Source organism: Erithacus rubecula (genome assembly GCF_903797595.1).
Source record: "Erithacus rubecula genome assembly, chromosome: 6".
Lineage (NCBI taxonomy): Eukaryota > Metazoa > Chordata > Aves > Passeriformes > Muscicapidae > Erithacus > Erithacus rubecula.
Window position 1 is genome coordinate 58,249,812 of NC_136688.1, and position 12,367 is coordinate 58,262,178.

The window sequence follows — 12,367 nt, forward strand, 5'->3', positions numbered from 1 at the left end:
GAGACATTGCTGGGCTGGCTGGCAGAGCATCCCCCAGGCTGCCAGGGCGGGCACAGCTCTGCCAGGATGTGAATTCCCATCACCTGGCACGGGCAGGGCTCATCCCCAGCGCTGGATCTCCAACCACAGCCCCTTCCGCGCGCTGGATTTTCAGGAAGCGCGCTTGCTTGGCGGGATGTGTGTATCACTGGGTGGAGGAGCTACAGGAAGCGGATAATATTTTTTTTTCCTCCATTTGTGCCGGTTCAGACCCTTTCATTTAAAGACAGTTCCCCATTTCCCACATTCACACAGATGATGAGGATGGAGGAAGGCAGCCCATCTCCCAGCCTCAACGGGGGCACGGGCTACTTCGCCAAGGTAGGGTTCTGCCGAACGGGAAGGATTTTTCCTATGAATTTAGGGCCAGTGTTAAAAAAAAAAAAAAAAAAACCAAAGGGCGCAGAGTGGGCTCGGCTGCCATGGAACCCACGCGTGTTTGGGACACAGAGGTTCCGCCAGCCCTAATGGATGCTCTGCGGGATGGCTCCCGAATTTCGCCCTCTGGGTGCCCTGGGACCATAAGCCGAGCTGGGCAGGGCTGAGCAAAGCCGGGCTTAGCGGGGCTGGGGGGAGATAAACTGGGATGAGCTGAGCTGGGTACAGCAGGGCTGGGATGGGCTGAGCAAAGCCGGGCTTAGCGGGGCTGGGATGAGATAAACTGGGATGAGCTGAGCCGGGATGAGCCCGGCCGAGATAGGCAGAGCCAAACCGGGATAAGCCGAGCTGTGCTGGGGCTGGGCTGGGCAAAGCCAAGCCGGGAAAAGCCGAGCTGTGCTGAGCCGGGCCGAGGCGGGATGGGCAGAGCCCAGGCGGGATGAGCCGAACCGGGATGAGCCGGGATAAGCCGGACCGAGCAGGGCCGGGTTGAGTCGGGCCGTGTCGGGATGGGCAGAACCCAGCCGGGATAAGCCGAGCTGGGCTGAGCCGGGTAGAGCTGGGCTGGGAAGAGCTGAGCTGTGTTGATCCGGGCTGGGCCGGGCCGATCCCGAGCCGGGCCGGACCGATCCCGGCCGGGCCGCCCCCCGGCGATTCCCGGATGTTGGAGCTGCCCCCACTTGCTCCGTCCTTCGCTTCCATAAAAGGCCAGGGGCCCGGCAGCCACAGGCGCGTTTTTCCTTTAATTATTATCCCCCTCCTCCTCCTCCTCCTCCTCCTCCCTCCCTTCCCTCTCTCCCCTCCCTCCGCCTCCCGCTCTGCCCGCCCGCGCTGCTCCTCCCGCCGCGGCCCCTCAGGAGCGGCGGCCGCGATCCCGCCCCACGCGCCGCCAGCGCTGCCCCGGGGCGCGGAGCGGGCACCGCCGGCCCAGCCCGCCCTGATCCCGCTCCCGCTCCGTGCCCGCGGCGCAGGAGGCCGGGGCCATGGCGCTGGACGGGATCCGCATGCCGGACGGCTGCTACGCCGACGGGACGTGGGAGCTGAGCGTCCATGTCACCGACCTGGGCCGCGACGTCACCCTGCGGGTCACCGGCGAGATCCACATCGGCGGCGTCATGCTGCGCCTCGTCGAGAAGCTCGGTGAGTGCCCCGGGACTCCGCCAGCAGCCCGGCATCCGCACAGTGCTCAGCACCCTGAGCCAGTGTTGATTTAACTCCCAGCACCGTGCTCCAGTACTAGTTTAACTCCCAGCAGTCTGCCCAGTGCTCAGCTCCCAGCTCCAGTGCTGCTTTAACTCCAGGCATTCTGCTCCAGTGCTGCTTTAACTCCCAGCGCTCAGCTCCAGTTCAGTGCCCAGTGCTCAGCGTCCTCTCCAGTGCTGCTTTAGCTCCCAGCACCCTGCCCAGTGCAGTGCCTGAGCACTCCAGTTTAGCCCCCAGCACTCTGCTCCAGTATTGTGCTTTAGCACCCACCACCCTGACCCAGTACCCTGTTTTAGCTCCCCTGCTCCAGGACTGTACTTTTGTCTCCCAGTACTGTGCTTTATCTCCCAGCATCCTGCCCCAGTACAGTGCCCGAGCACCCAGTGCTGTGCTCCAGCACCCAGTATTGCGGTTTAGCTCCCAGCACCCCATCCCAGTGCTGTGATACAGCATTGTCTCCCTGTACGTTGCCTCCCAGGTCCCAGCACCCTACTCCAGTATTGTGTTTTAGCTCCAGTACTCTGCCTTAGCTCCCAGCACCAGGAGCACCCCAGGTCCCCACACCCTGCCCTATCCCCCCATCCCAGCTCCCTTCCAGGCTCCCCCTCTCATCTCCTCACCAGCCAGGCTTTCCCACCCCGGGGCCTCAGCCCCATCCTCTGCTGCTGCACATGCAGGATTTTACACAGAATTAGGATTTCACACGGAATTAGGAACAGCTCCGCTTTCGGGCTGGAGCTGCGGCTTTGTGGGCGCTCCGCAGTTTACAGCAAAACTTCATCCTGGAGTTCCGTGCGAGCAAAGCGCTGCCGAGAGCCCGTGGGGTGAAGTGGGCGAGGGGACCTTGGGGACACGGTGGCTTTGGCCGCACACCTGGACAAAGAGCCCGCGTGTCCGGGACGCGTGGGAGCTCCAGGGCTCGATCCCCGCCGAACCTCCACCCCCTCCTTGTCGCTTTATCGGCTCCTTACGGCTCGGCTGTGTTTACTCAGCGGTGCAGCCGGGGCTGATGGCTGTAATTGCTCAAATAAAATATTAATTGCGAGGCCCCGCGCGTGCCTGCGGCTGTGGGAGTAGCGGAGCTGTCAGCTGCCGGTCCCGCTCCGCTGCGGAGCCCGCCTGTGGCTTTTGGAAAACCCATCTTTCCCCCCGCCTCCCCGTGCTTAGGTTTTGATTTATTAATTATCTGGAGTCGCAGGAAGGAAGAGATGGGTATAAATACGCTGAGTTTCGAAAGGAAGCGAGCGCTCGCATCAAAGGGTCTCATGCTGGAGGTCGCCTGAACTCCCCAAAAACTTGATTTTATTCTGGGTTGGTTGGGTTGGGTTTTTTTTTCTGGAGGTGCAGAAAGTTTTGCTGAAGTGAAGCACTCCATAGCTGGGAAAAAGCAAACAGGCTTTCTAGAGGTGCTAAAAAAATCCCCCCATGAGTGGAGGAGCGATGCTCCCCGCGGAGCCGGGAGATGCCGGAGCTGATCCAGGGCCCGAGCGTGTGTGCAAAGGAAAGCCAGGCATGGAGGAGCTAAATTAGCTCCTGACGTAATCCATCCCCCAAGAAATGTTTGCCCGGATCCTCTCCACTTGTTAAATTAGGGATTGTATGAGAGGGAAGGAATGCGGCTGATGGAGCTCCCCGGGGGGCTCATCCCTTCCCGGGATGGTCAGATCAGATGAGATCCATGGATATCTCCTCTTTGCCTTCCCTTTCCCCTTGGCTTTGGTCACCCAGCCAAGCTATACGTATTTAGTTCCTTTTAATCTTCCTGCGTGTCAGCTCTTCCAGCCCTCTCATTATTTTTATGGCTCCTCTTTGAGCTGCTGCCAGTGGAGCGGGGTCGGGTTTAGCGGAGCGGGGTGGGACAAGGCTCGTTCCTCATCCTCCCCTTCTCCTCAATGCCTCCCTTCATCCAGCCTCTGCACTGCCTCGTCTCCACATCCATTCATTTTGCAATTTTTCCACATTGAAACCCTTTCCCTGCATTTTTAACCTTTTCCTCCCTGTCATTCTTCTCAACAACTCTCAGCGTTAAAAAAAAAATAAAAAAAAATCATTCTTCTCCTGCCAAGGAGATTTTCTGCTGTGAGTTTTAAGGAAATTTGCTAAAATAAGGTTTCTTTGCAGTTCTGTGTTTCCCTGTGGGATCCCCCATGGGTATACTGGGGGAGGATGGAACACAGGTCAGTGCCTTGGGCTGGGGTTTGCCTGCTCCATCCTTTGGGACACTGCAGGCTTTGGAAAGGAGATTTCTGTGGTTTGCCTGGAGTTTCAGGGAGGTTTGGGACATCAGTGGGAATCTGCAGCAGATCAGCCACATTGTGGTTGTAGGGTGATGGTAGAAGCTTTTCACCATCAGTGAACAAAGGGAAAAAACACCTTTCCTTCTCTCAGCAGCAAGGAGAGCTCGGAAAAGAGAAAAATCTTGCATCTTACTGATGCTTGTAGGAGAAAGAGTGTAGTAAATATCCTTTTGGGATGAAGCAGGAGTCCAGCAAAGTCTCTCCTCCTTAACTTAAGGTTTGCAGGTATCCATAAATCCCATGGGCTCAGTCGCTGACTGTGCAGAGTGGCTGCACTCAGACTCCTTGGGAACAAGCAATTAAAATCTGTGGCTGCTGCAGGCAGGGCTTGGAGGAAGCCCAAGCAGCAGATAGAGATTCTGGTAACTCAAGTGAATTGCAATGACCTGTTGGCTCCCCTGTTATTCATCACCCGCTGGATTAAGCCACTCTGTTAATTGAGCTGTGCCAAGTTCTTGGCAAAGTCATCCCTGAAAAATAAGCAAAAAAACTGCTGAGGTTTTAAGAGCAGCAGCATTTAGTTGTTCAGTGAGGGCTGGGGTCTGTAGTGGAAACTCCTGGTGTTCTCTCAGGGTTTTTTAGGAATTTTGCCACTATTGACTTGCAAACAAAAAAAAAATAAAGCGAAGCTTAAAATCACTGGGTGCAGAGGAAGGAAGGAAGTGAACGCAGGTTATTGTTGTTGTCAACTTGTTTTAAACACATGGAATTAAAAAAAATCCTGCTATTTGTGAAACGTGCTTGGGAGGAGCTCTGTGGGGTTTATGGAATTCTGTGGGATGTATGTGGGATGTTCTGTCTGGTCGTGGGAATAAAGGAATAGCTGACAGAAACAGGGCAGGGGGGACAAATGGTGTCTGGCAGAGGCACAGCCTTAGACAGATGACCTAAATGTGCACTGAGCAGATTCAGAAAGTCAGTGGATAGAAGTTTTGTGATGGAAATGTGGATTTCTCTCTGGGATTCTTTTACAGGCAGGGTATGGGTGGCAAGCAACTCCAGCTCCCAAGGTTTGCTGGGAGCACTGAGCAACTTTTTGGGCTTGTTCCTGAGGAAAATAGATAAGTGAAAAAAATGAATTATCAATGTCCTTCGGGAGTAAAAGAGGTTAAGGATGGGTAGTGTGGTGGCATCCCTGTTTTAGTGACCTGGGATGGGCAGGAGAGCTGACACAGATAAATGTCAGAGCAAACCCTCTGCCCTCAGACAGGCTGGCAGGGGCAGGCAGTGCTGACATCTGAAGCCTTGGGGTTTTTTGTGAGTTGAAGCTGGGTTAAGGGTTTGTTCCTCTGGTTTAACCTCCACTGTTCCCTTTGGCAGCTCCTCCACTATCTGCTTTGTGTCACCTGGGAGAGGGTGGGATGTCACCTGAGGACTGCCACAGGAGTTGTCCATGCAGTTTTGGTTGTAGCACTTTAAGCTCTTTTTAAAAGTGGTTTCAGCCTGCAAATGTGTCTGGGTTTCACCCCAGGGGTTCTTTTCACCATCAAATAGACTTTGCTGCCTTATCTTCCAAGGATTTCAGCTCCATTCCTTGCAAGATCAATTCTAAATATTAGTGTTGTTCTGCCTGTGAACTCTCCTCTCCTTAATGGACCCCTGAAAGGTTTATGAATAAAACACCAGCAAAGTGCAGCATCATTGATTTACCCAGGTTTGTGTTTGAGGTTTTGCAGTGCTTGTAAACACTCCAGGCCTTCGTGAGACTGGCTGGGGAAATTCTTTGCCTTTGCAACTGGAATGAACTCTTGGAAACAGCTTAAGGCTATGGGGGAGAGATGCAGAGTCCTTGTCCCAGCCCATTCCTGTTGTAAACACGAGGCAGGAGGAGGCTGCAGGGTTTGTTCCTTCTGCTTTGGAGTTTGCTGGATGAGGCATCCAGATCTGGGGACTCCAGCACAGGAAGGACATGGAGCTGCTGGAGCAAATCCAGAGGAGGCCAGGGAGATGCTCCAAGGGCTGGAGCCAGGCTGGGAGAGCTGGGAATGTTTATCTGGAGAGGAAAAGGATCCAGGGAGAGCTCAGAGCCCCTTGAAGAGCCTAAAGGGGCTCCAGGAGAGGTGGAGAGGGACTGGGGACAAGGGATGGAGGGACAGGACACAGGGAATGGGACACTGCCAGAGGGCAGGGATAGGTGGGATATTGGGAAGGAATTCTTCTCTATATGGGGCTGGCACAAGTTGCCCAGAGAAGTGGCTGGAAGTGTCCCAGTCCAGGTTGGAGCAGCCTGGGACAGTGGAAGGTGTCCCTGCCATGGCAGGAGATGGGCTTTAAGTTCCCTTCCAACCCAAACCATTCTGGGATTCTCTGATTGTAGCCACACTTCCCAGAATTTGGTGTCTGAGCATCACTACTTGGTGCCAGGCATGAGCTCAGGGTGTTTCTCCAATCTGTGCCCACAGTGTCACCTGGGCACCTTCACCTGGGACATCCACAGGTGCTCATCTGTCCATCATCTGAGATGAGAAGGATTTTTTTCCTCCAAAATCAGCACTGGTCACTCCTCAGGGTTGCTTTCCAAGTGCATGATGGCCATGAGAGGACTTCAATGCTTGGGGAGCTGTTTGTGCTCCCTCTGGGGCTGAGTGCTGAGAGCTTGGCCCAAATCATGTCCCAGATGGGGATGGTGTTTGTGCTTTGGGCAGGCACTGACCCTGCTCCAGATTTCCCTGGAAAATTTCTTCCCAAGCTTCTAAACAGCAAAACCTGCCCAGCTGGCAGGCAGTGGGGTGGTGAGCACAGAGAGGGATCTGAGCACCAAATCCTGCTCCAGACCCAGGCAGGATTTTGGGCTGCTCTGAGCTGGAATTGGTACCTGGATTTTCCAGTTGGATGCTCCCACTTCAGCAGCATCCTCAAGCAGACCAGCAGAGCTGCTCCCATTCCCTGCATTTCCATATTGCCACTTGACTCATCCCTTCCCTGTGCTCATCCTCACCCTCCAGACAGCACATTTTTGGTGACATTTAAGTGCCAACATGCCAGTGCTGTGAGCACACTCCCCAGCCATGCACATTGATCTGTGAGGGGCCAGATCATTCCTTTCCATCCAGCTTTGGACTCCAGGAAGCTCCTACGTGAGCTCAAGATTGATCCTGGCTCAAATAAAGTCTTCTTTGTGAGCCTGAGTGGAATATTCAGCTGAGCTGCCAATGACCAGAGGAATTCAGGGTGGGGGGAGGTAAAAGCCACATAGAGGCAGCTCCAAGCTGCAGTCACAGCAATTAATATTTGTACTCAGAGTGGTGGCTATTCTTTAGGGGCTAAAACAATTAAAATGTTGTTTTTCTTTATTTCTATTTTAAAATCCTGTCACTCTGAGCCATCTGATTTGGCTGAGCTCTCAGGTCCCAGTGGGAGGGGAAGGAGTGCAGGGTGGGAGGGGGTGTTGGTGTTCCTGCAGGTCCCAGAGCCTGGGTTTGTCACACCACAGACAGGAAATTGTTGGGTTTGCTGCTCCCACCCAGCCCAAATCAGTAGTTTCCTCTTCCAGCTCCTTCAGGTTTTGATTTGACATAAGGCACGTGGGGAAGCTGGTGTGGGAAGCTGAAAAATCATAGAAATCATCACACTCACAACTTCCCCTTTTTCTAATCCTTTTTTTTTTTCTTCCTTTTTTTTTTTTCCCGTTTTCTTCCTCATCAGGGCTTATGTTTCACTGAGTCTAAACCATACAAAAACTCAAAGAAATTGTACTCAGAATAGAATCCCTGGAAATGTTCAAGGCCATGTTGGACTTGGAGCACCCTGGTCCACTGGAAGGTGTCTCTTGGGGTGGAATTAAATGTTTTTTTAGGTCTCTTCTAACCCAAACCACTCTGTGATTCCATGATTCAGCAAACCAGTCACCTGGATTTTAACCCTTGGTCTTTGATGTGATGATTAAAAAAAAAAAAAAAAAAAAAAAAAAAGGATGTCTGCCTGAAATAGTGGATGTGGGGAATGTTTACTGAGTTGGGAAAGATGAGGGATTATTTGCACTGCAAACTTCAGTTGTTTCAACATCACCAGGGACACCAGCACTGCCTGCTCCTGCTTTGGGTGTTTGAGGGAGTTTTTTTAGTGGTGGTTTTTCTGACAGATGAGGGGAAGGAAGGAGATTTACAGCCCTTGTGGAATTTACTGATTCCAGCCCTGGGAAAAGTCTCGTGGTGTGAAAACATCTTGGAGAAGCTGCATTTCTTCATTGCCATTCTGAAATGTGAATTAACTGATTGGGGTAGAGAAACAAAACTGAGCAAAACTCAGCTGGCTGAGAATGTTTCAGTTCTGAATGTTCCAGTGGCTTTCAGGGGTTTATGGTGTGTAACTTGGAAAAATGCTGAGGCCCCCAAATTCCTGTTGGATGGGATTTTAGCAGAGTTGCTGTAATTTAGTTTTCTTGCCCAGGTTTGCTTTTGACACATTGATCTCATCCAGGCTGAAGCTTCTACCAGGTAGAACTGTTGGGATAGACCATGAGAAGTGCCCAGAAAACCAGAGGAAAGCTTTATTTATTTATTTTGTGTTTCTGGAGAACTGATCTTAGTTTTTCTTTCATTCACCCATTTTCCAGTGAGGATGCAGCTCCCACTCTGTGGCCATTCAGGTGAACCTCAGCTGGGAGCTGTGTGCATGGCATGGCCCTGTCCCAGCACTGATCCCACTCTTCCAGACCAGGTGGGATCTTGGGAAACCTCCACTTTTTGGTAAAATGTGGCTGAATTTGGCCAACAGCTTAAGAGCTGCTCTGGGAGGGGATGCACATAAAAAGCCACCCCACACCAGCAGCTGCAGAAACTTTCCTCTTTATAAATCAGCTGATTTTTTAGCTTGCAGAACATCCTGACAGCACCCAAAAAAATCTATTTTACCAGTGGATTTTAAATCTCTTCCCAGCCCATTACACCTGCTTGGCTGGTGGTTGTTTTCTTTCTTTTCCCTTGTTCCCTGCAGGCACTTGTACTTTGGGAAGGGTTAATTGCTGAAATTCCAATTCAGTTAGAAAGTTGGGAATGTGGAAGAAGCTTTGTCCCTGTCTTGCTCAGCTTCCCTTCCTGGCTGGTGCTCCACAGAACTGCTGCAGGAATTGTCCCCTTCCCTCAGTCCTGCCCCAAGGCTTCAGTGCCAGGATGTTAAAGTCCTTTAAAAGTGTTTTGTGTTCATGAATGAGCTTGGGGCAACAGGCAGAACCAAAATGAAATTATAGAATGGTTTGGGTTGGAAGGAATCATTTCATTCCACTCCTGTCCTAGCAGAGACACTTTGCATTATCTCAGGTTGCTCCAAACTTTGTCCAGCCTGGCCTTGGACATTTCCAGGGATCCAGGGGCAGCTACAGCTGTTCTTCCAACTTCTTCTTTTTCTTCTTTGGCCCTGTTCTTCCAACCATGATCCCACAGGGATCTGTAAGAGAAGGACCAACACTGATAATTATGGGGTGGGGTGAGGCTGCCTGAGGTATCCTCAGGACTCCAAATGTCACTTGGGGGGATCCAAGCTTTAACCAGGGATTAACCATCATTAAAGCACTTGGAGAATTTGGGAATTCAGGTTGCCCATCATCCTGCTTTCCCTTCATCATCCCTCCCAGGACATGTCCTCTGGCTCCCTTACTGCCTGTGATGTCTTTTTGGCAGGACCAGCTCCTCTGGCTTGCACATTCCTTGGGGATGAGTCAGGACTGCAGGCTGCTGTCACCCTGGGACACTTGTCCTTTTTGGAGAGGGAAGGGAGTGTGATCTGGGGTCAGGGTGAGGGAGGCTGGGCTGCTCAGGACAGCTCCCTGGAGAAGGGCCCTTCCTTCCTTCCTTCCTTCCTTCCTTCCTTCCTTCCTTCCTTCCTTCCTTCCTTCCTTCCTTCCTTCCTTCCTTCCTTCCTTCCTTCCTTCCTTCCTTCCTTCCTTCCTTCCTTCCTTCCTTCCTTCCTTCCTTCCTTCCTTCCTCCTTCCTTCCTTCCTTCCTTCCTTCCTTCCTTCCTTCCTTCCTTCCTTCCTTCCTTCCTTCCTTCCTTCCTTCCTTCCTTCCTTCCTTCCTTCCTTCCTTCCTTCCTTCCTTCCTTCCTTCCTTCCTTCCTTCCTTCCTTCCTTCCTTCCTTCCTTCCTTCCTTCCTTCCTTCCTTCCTTCCTTCCTTCCTTCCTTCCTTCCTTCCTTCCTTCCTTCCTTCCTTCCTTCCTTCCTTCCTTCCTTCCTTCCTTCCTTCCTTCCTTCCTTCCTTCCTTCCTTCCTTCCTTCCTTCCTTCCTTCCTTCCTTCCTTCCTTCCTTCCTTCCTTCCTTCCTTCCTTCCTTCCTTCCTTCCTTCCTTCCTCCTTCCTTCCTTCCTTCCTCTCCTTCCTTCCTTCCTTCCTTCCTTCCTTCCTTCCTTCCTTCCTTCCTTCCTTCCTCCTTCCTTCCTTCCTTCCTTCCTTCCTTCCTTCCTTCCCTCCTTCCCTCCTTCCCTCCTTCCCTCCTTCCCTCCTTCCCTCCTTCCCTCCTTCCCTCCTTCCCTCCTTCCCTCCTTCCCTCCTTCCTCCCTCTTCAGTTTTCTGCCATTTCTCCATGGAATTCTCCATGGATTCCATGGAAGCAGGAGCACCCAGTGAAAGCCTCCTCTGCAGGGTTGCTTGATGAATGGGGGGAAACAGTTGGCAAAATCAGGTTGTGAAGATCCTCTTTCAAAAAAAATTCCAATTAAAAAAAATTACTAATCCACCCTTGCTTTCCTTTGTTCCCTGCCATAGAAAAATTACTAATTCACATTTCTCTGGGTTGCTGGTGCAGGGATTTAAAGGAATTCTGCACAGAACTAGCAAAGACCTTCCTGAGCCCATCAGTGCTTGGGGTGTTGGGGACCTGAGGTGACCTCAGCTTTTGACTCCTCTGGAGAATTTCCCAACATTCCAGCTGGGTTCAGCATCACTGGAAAACTCCTCTCCCTACTCAGGATTGCTTATGGCTGTGCAAGCATTTAAATGAAACATAAAGCTACCAAATATCCAAAAAGCTAAAAGTTACAGGGAAGATTTTGCAGGAAAACACGTGGAAGTGTTCAAGGCCAGGCTGGATGGGGCTTGGAGCACCCAGGGATGGTGGGAGATGTCCCTGCCCATGGCAGGGGGTGGAACAAGATACAGTCCAAGTTAATAAACTTTCAATTGCTAATTGAGCAATCCTATTAACACTGGAAAGAGCTTCCTTCCTGGAGTTTACTTTAGAAAAACAGTGGCTTTTCAGGCTTGTTAGGATTTGCTCTTCTCCCTGTATCCCATGGGCTGAGCATCTTGAGCCCTGCACTGCAAGGAGCAGCACTTTGGGATAGCTGGTGTTGATGTATCAGCTCTTCAGGACTCAAGTTACCAGCCCTGCCTCATCAAGACACAGATTTTCCATTGCAAAGCTGACTTAGAATCCCAATAAAAGGCAATAAAAGAATCCCATTGTTTTTCCAGCAGTGCCTTTGCTCGTTCCCTCATTAGCAGCAGACACTGTGTAATTTCCCTGAGCAAGGACAGACACATGGGACATCCACATGCAGCATTGCATCCCAATGTGCTCAGTCTCCTCCACTGGCCTTTTCTTTTCCCTTCTCTTCTCCTTTTTTCCCTTGTTCTTGAATCATTCTGTGCCACTGCATGGGGGCTTTGAGGTCAGGTTTTTGCCCTGGCAGGGGGAGGGCTCCTGAACTGGGTCGTGCTCATGGAATCACAGAGTTGGGAACAAAGCTCCTTTTGTCCTTGTTTGTTTGGTGCTTGGTTTTTACTTTATTAAGTCAAACTATTTTTCATGCAAGAAATATCCTTCTCAGACTGAAATTCCAGCACAGGTCCACCCTTTTTTGGGCACCTCCGTGGATGGGTGTGGATTTTCTCCTGGACATTTGTTTTCCTGAAAATGAAGCAGGATGAAATTTTTGCAGGGGTTGATAGTGATAGGACAAGGAGGGATGGTTTTGAAGAGAGGAGATTTTTAATCCCAGCTCATTCCTGTTGTGAACAAGGCAGGAGGAGGCTGCAGGGGTCTTGCTCTTTGTGCTCTGGACTTTCTGCCTCCAGAACTGGGATCTTCATAGGGAGGACATGGAGCTGCTGGAGCAAATCCAGAGGAGGACACAGAGATGCTCCAAGGGCTGGAGCCAGAATGGGAGAGCTGGGAATGTTCACCTGGAGAAGAGAAGGATCCAGGGAGAGCTCAGAGCTCCTTGAAGAGCCTAAAGGGGCTCCAGGAGAGCTGGAGATGAGCTGGGGACAAGGGATGGAGGGACAGGACACAGGGAATGGGACACTGCCAGTGGGATGGGATGGGTGGGATATTGGGAATTGGGAATTCCTGGCTGTGAGGGTGGTGATGCCCTGGCACAGGGTGCCCAGAGAAGCTGTGGCTGCCCCAAATCCCCAGAAGTATCCAAGGCCAGGCTGGACAGGGCTTGGACACCCTGGGACAGTGGGAGGTGTCCCTGCCATGGCACAGAGTGGAACTGGATGAGCTTTAAGATC

The 12,367-nt window shown here is 51.8% G+C and overlaps 1 protein-coding gene across 3 annotated transcripts in view; it reads left to right on the plus strand.

The window, feature by feature from the left end:
- Nucleotides 1-219: 219 nt before the first annotated feature.
- Nucleotides 220-12,367, plus strand: part of FERMT2 (FERM domain containing kindlin 2) — a 50,596-nt gene continuing 38,448 nt past the window's right edge. The window contains exons 1-2 of one of the 3 annotated variants that reach the window (XM_079307842.1): nt 220-360; nt 1,389-1,557. In XM_079307842.1, coding sequence (XP_079163968.1) covers nt 295-360; nt 1,389-1,557 — 235 coding nt within the window. In that variant the 5' untranslated portion in view covers nt 220-294. The remainder of the gene's footprint in view (nt 361-1,388; nt 1,558-12,367) is intronic. The other 2 variants (XM_079307840.1, XM_079307841.1) reach the window with 2 other exon arrangements.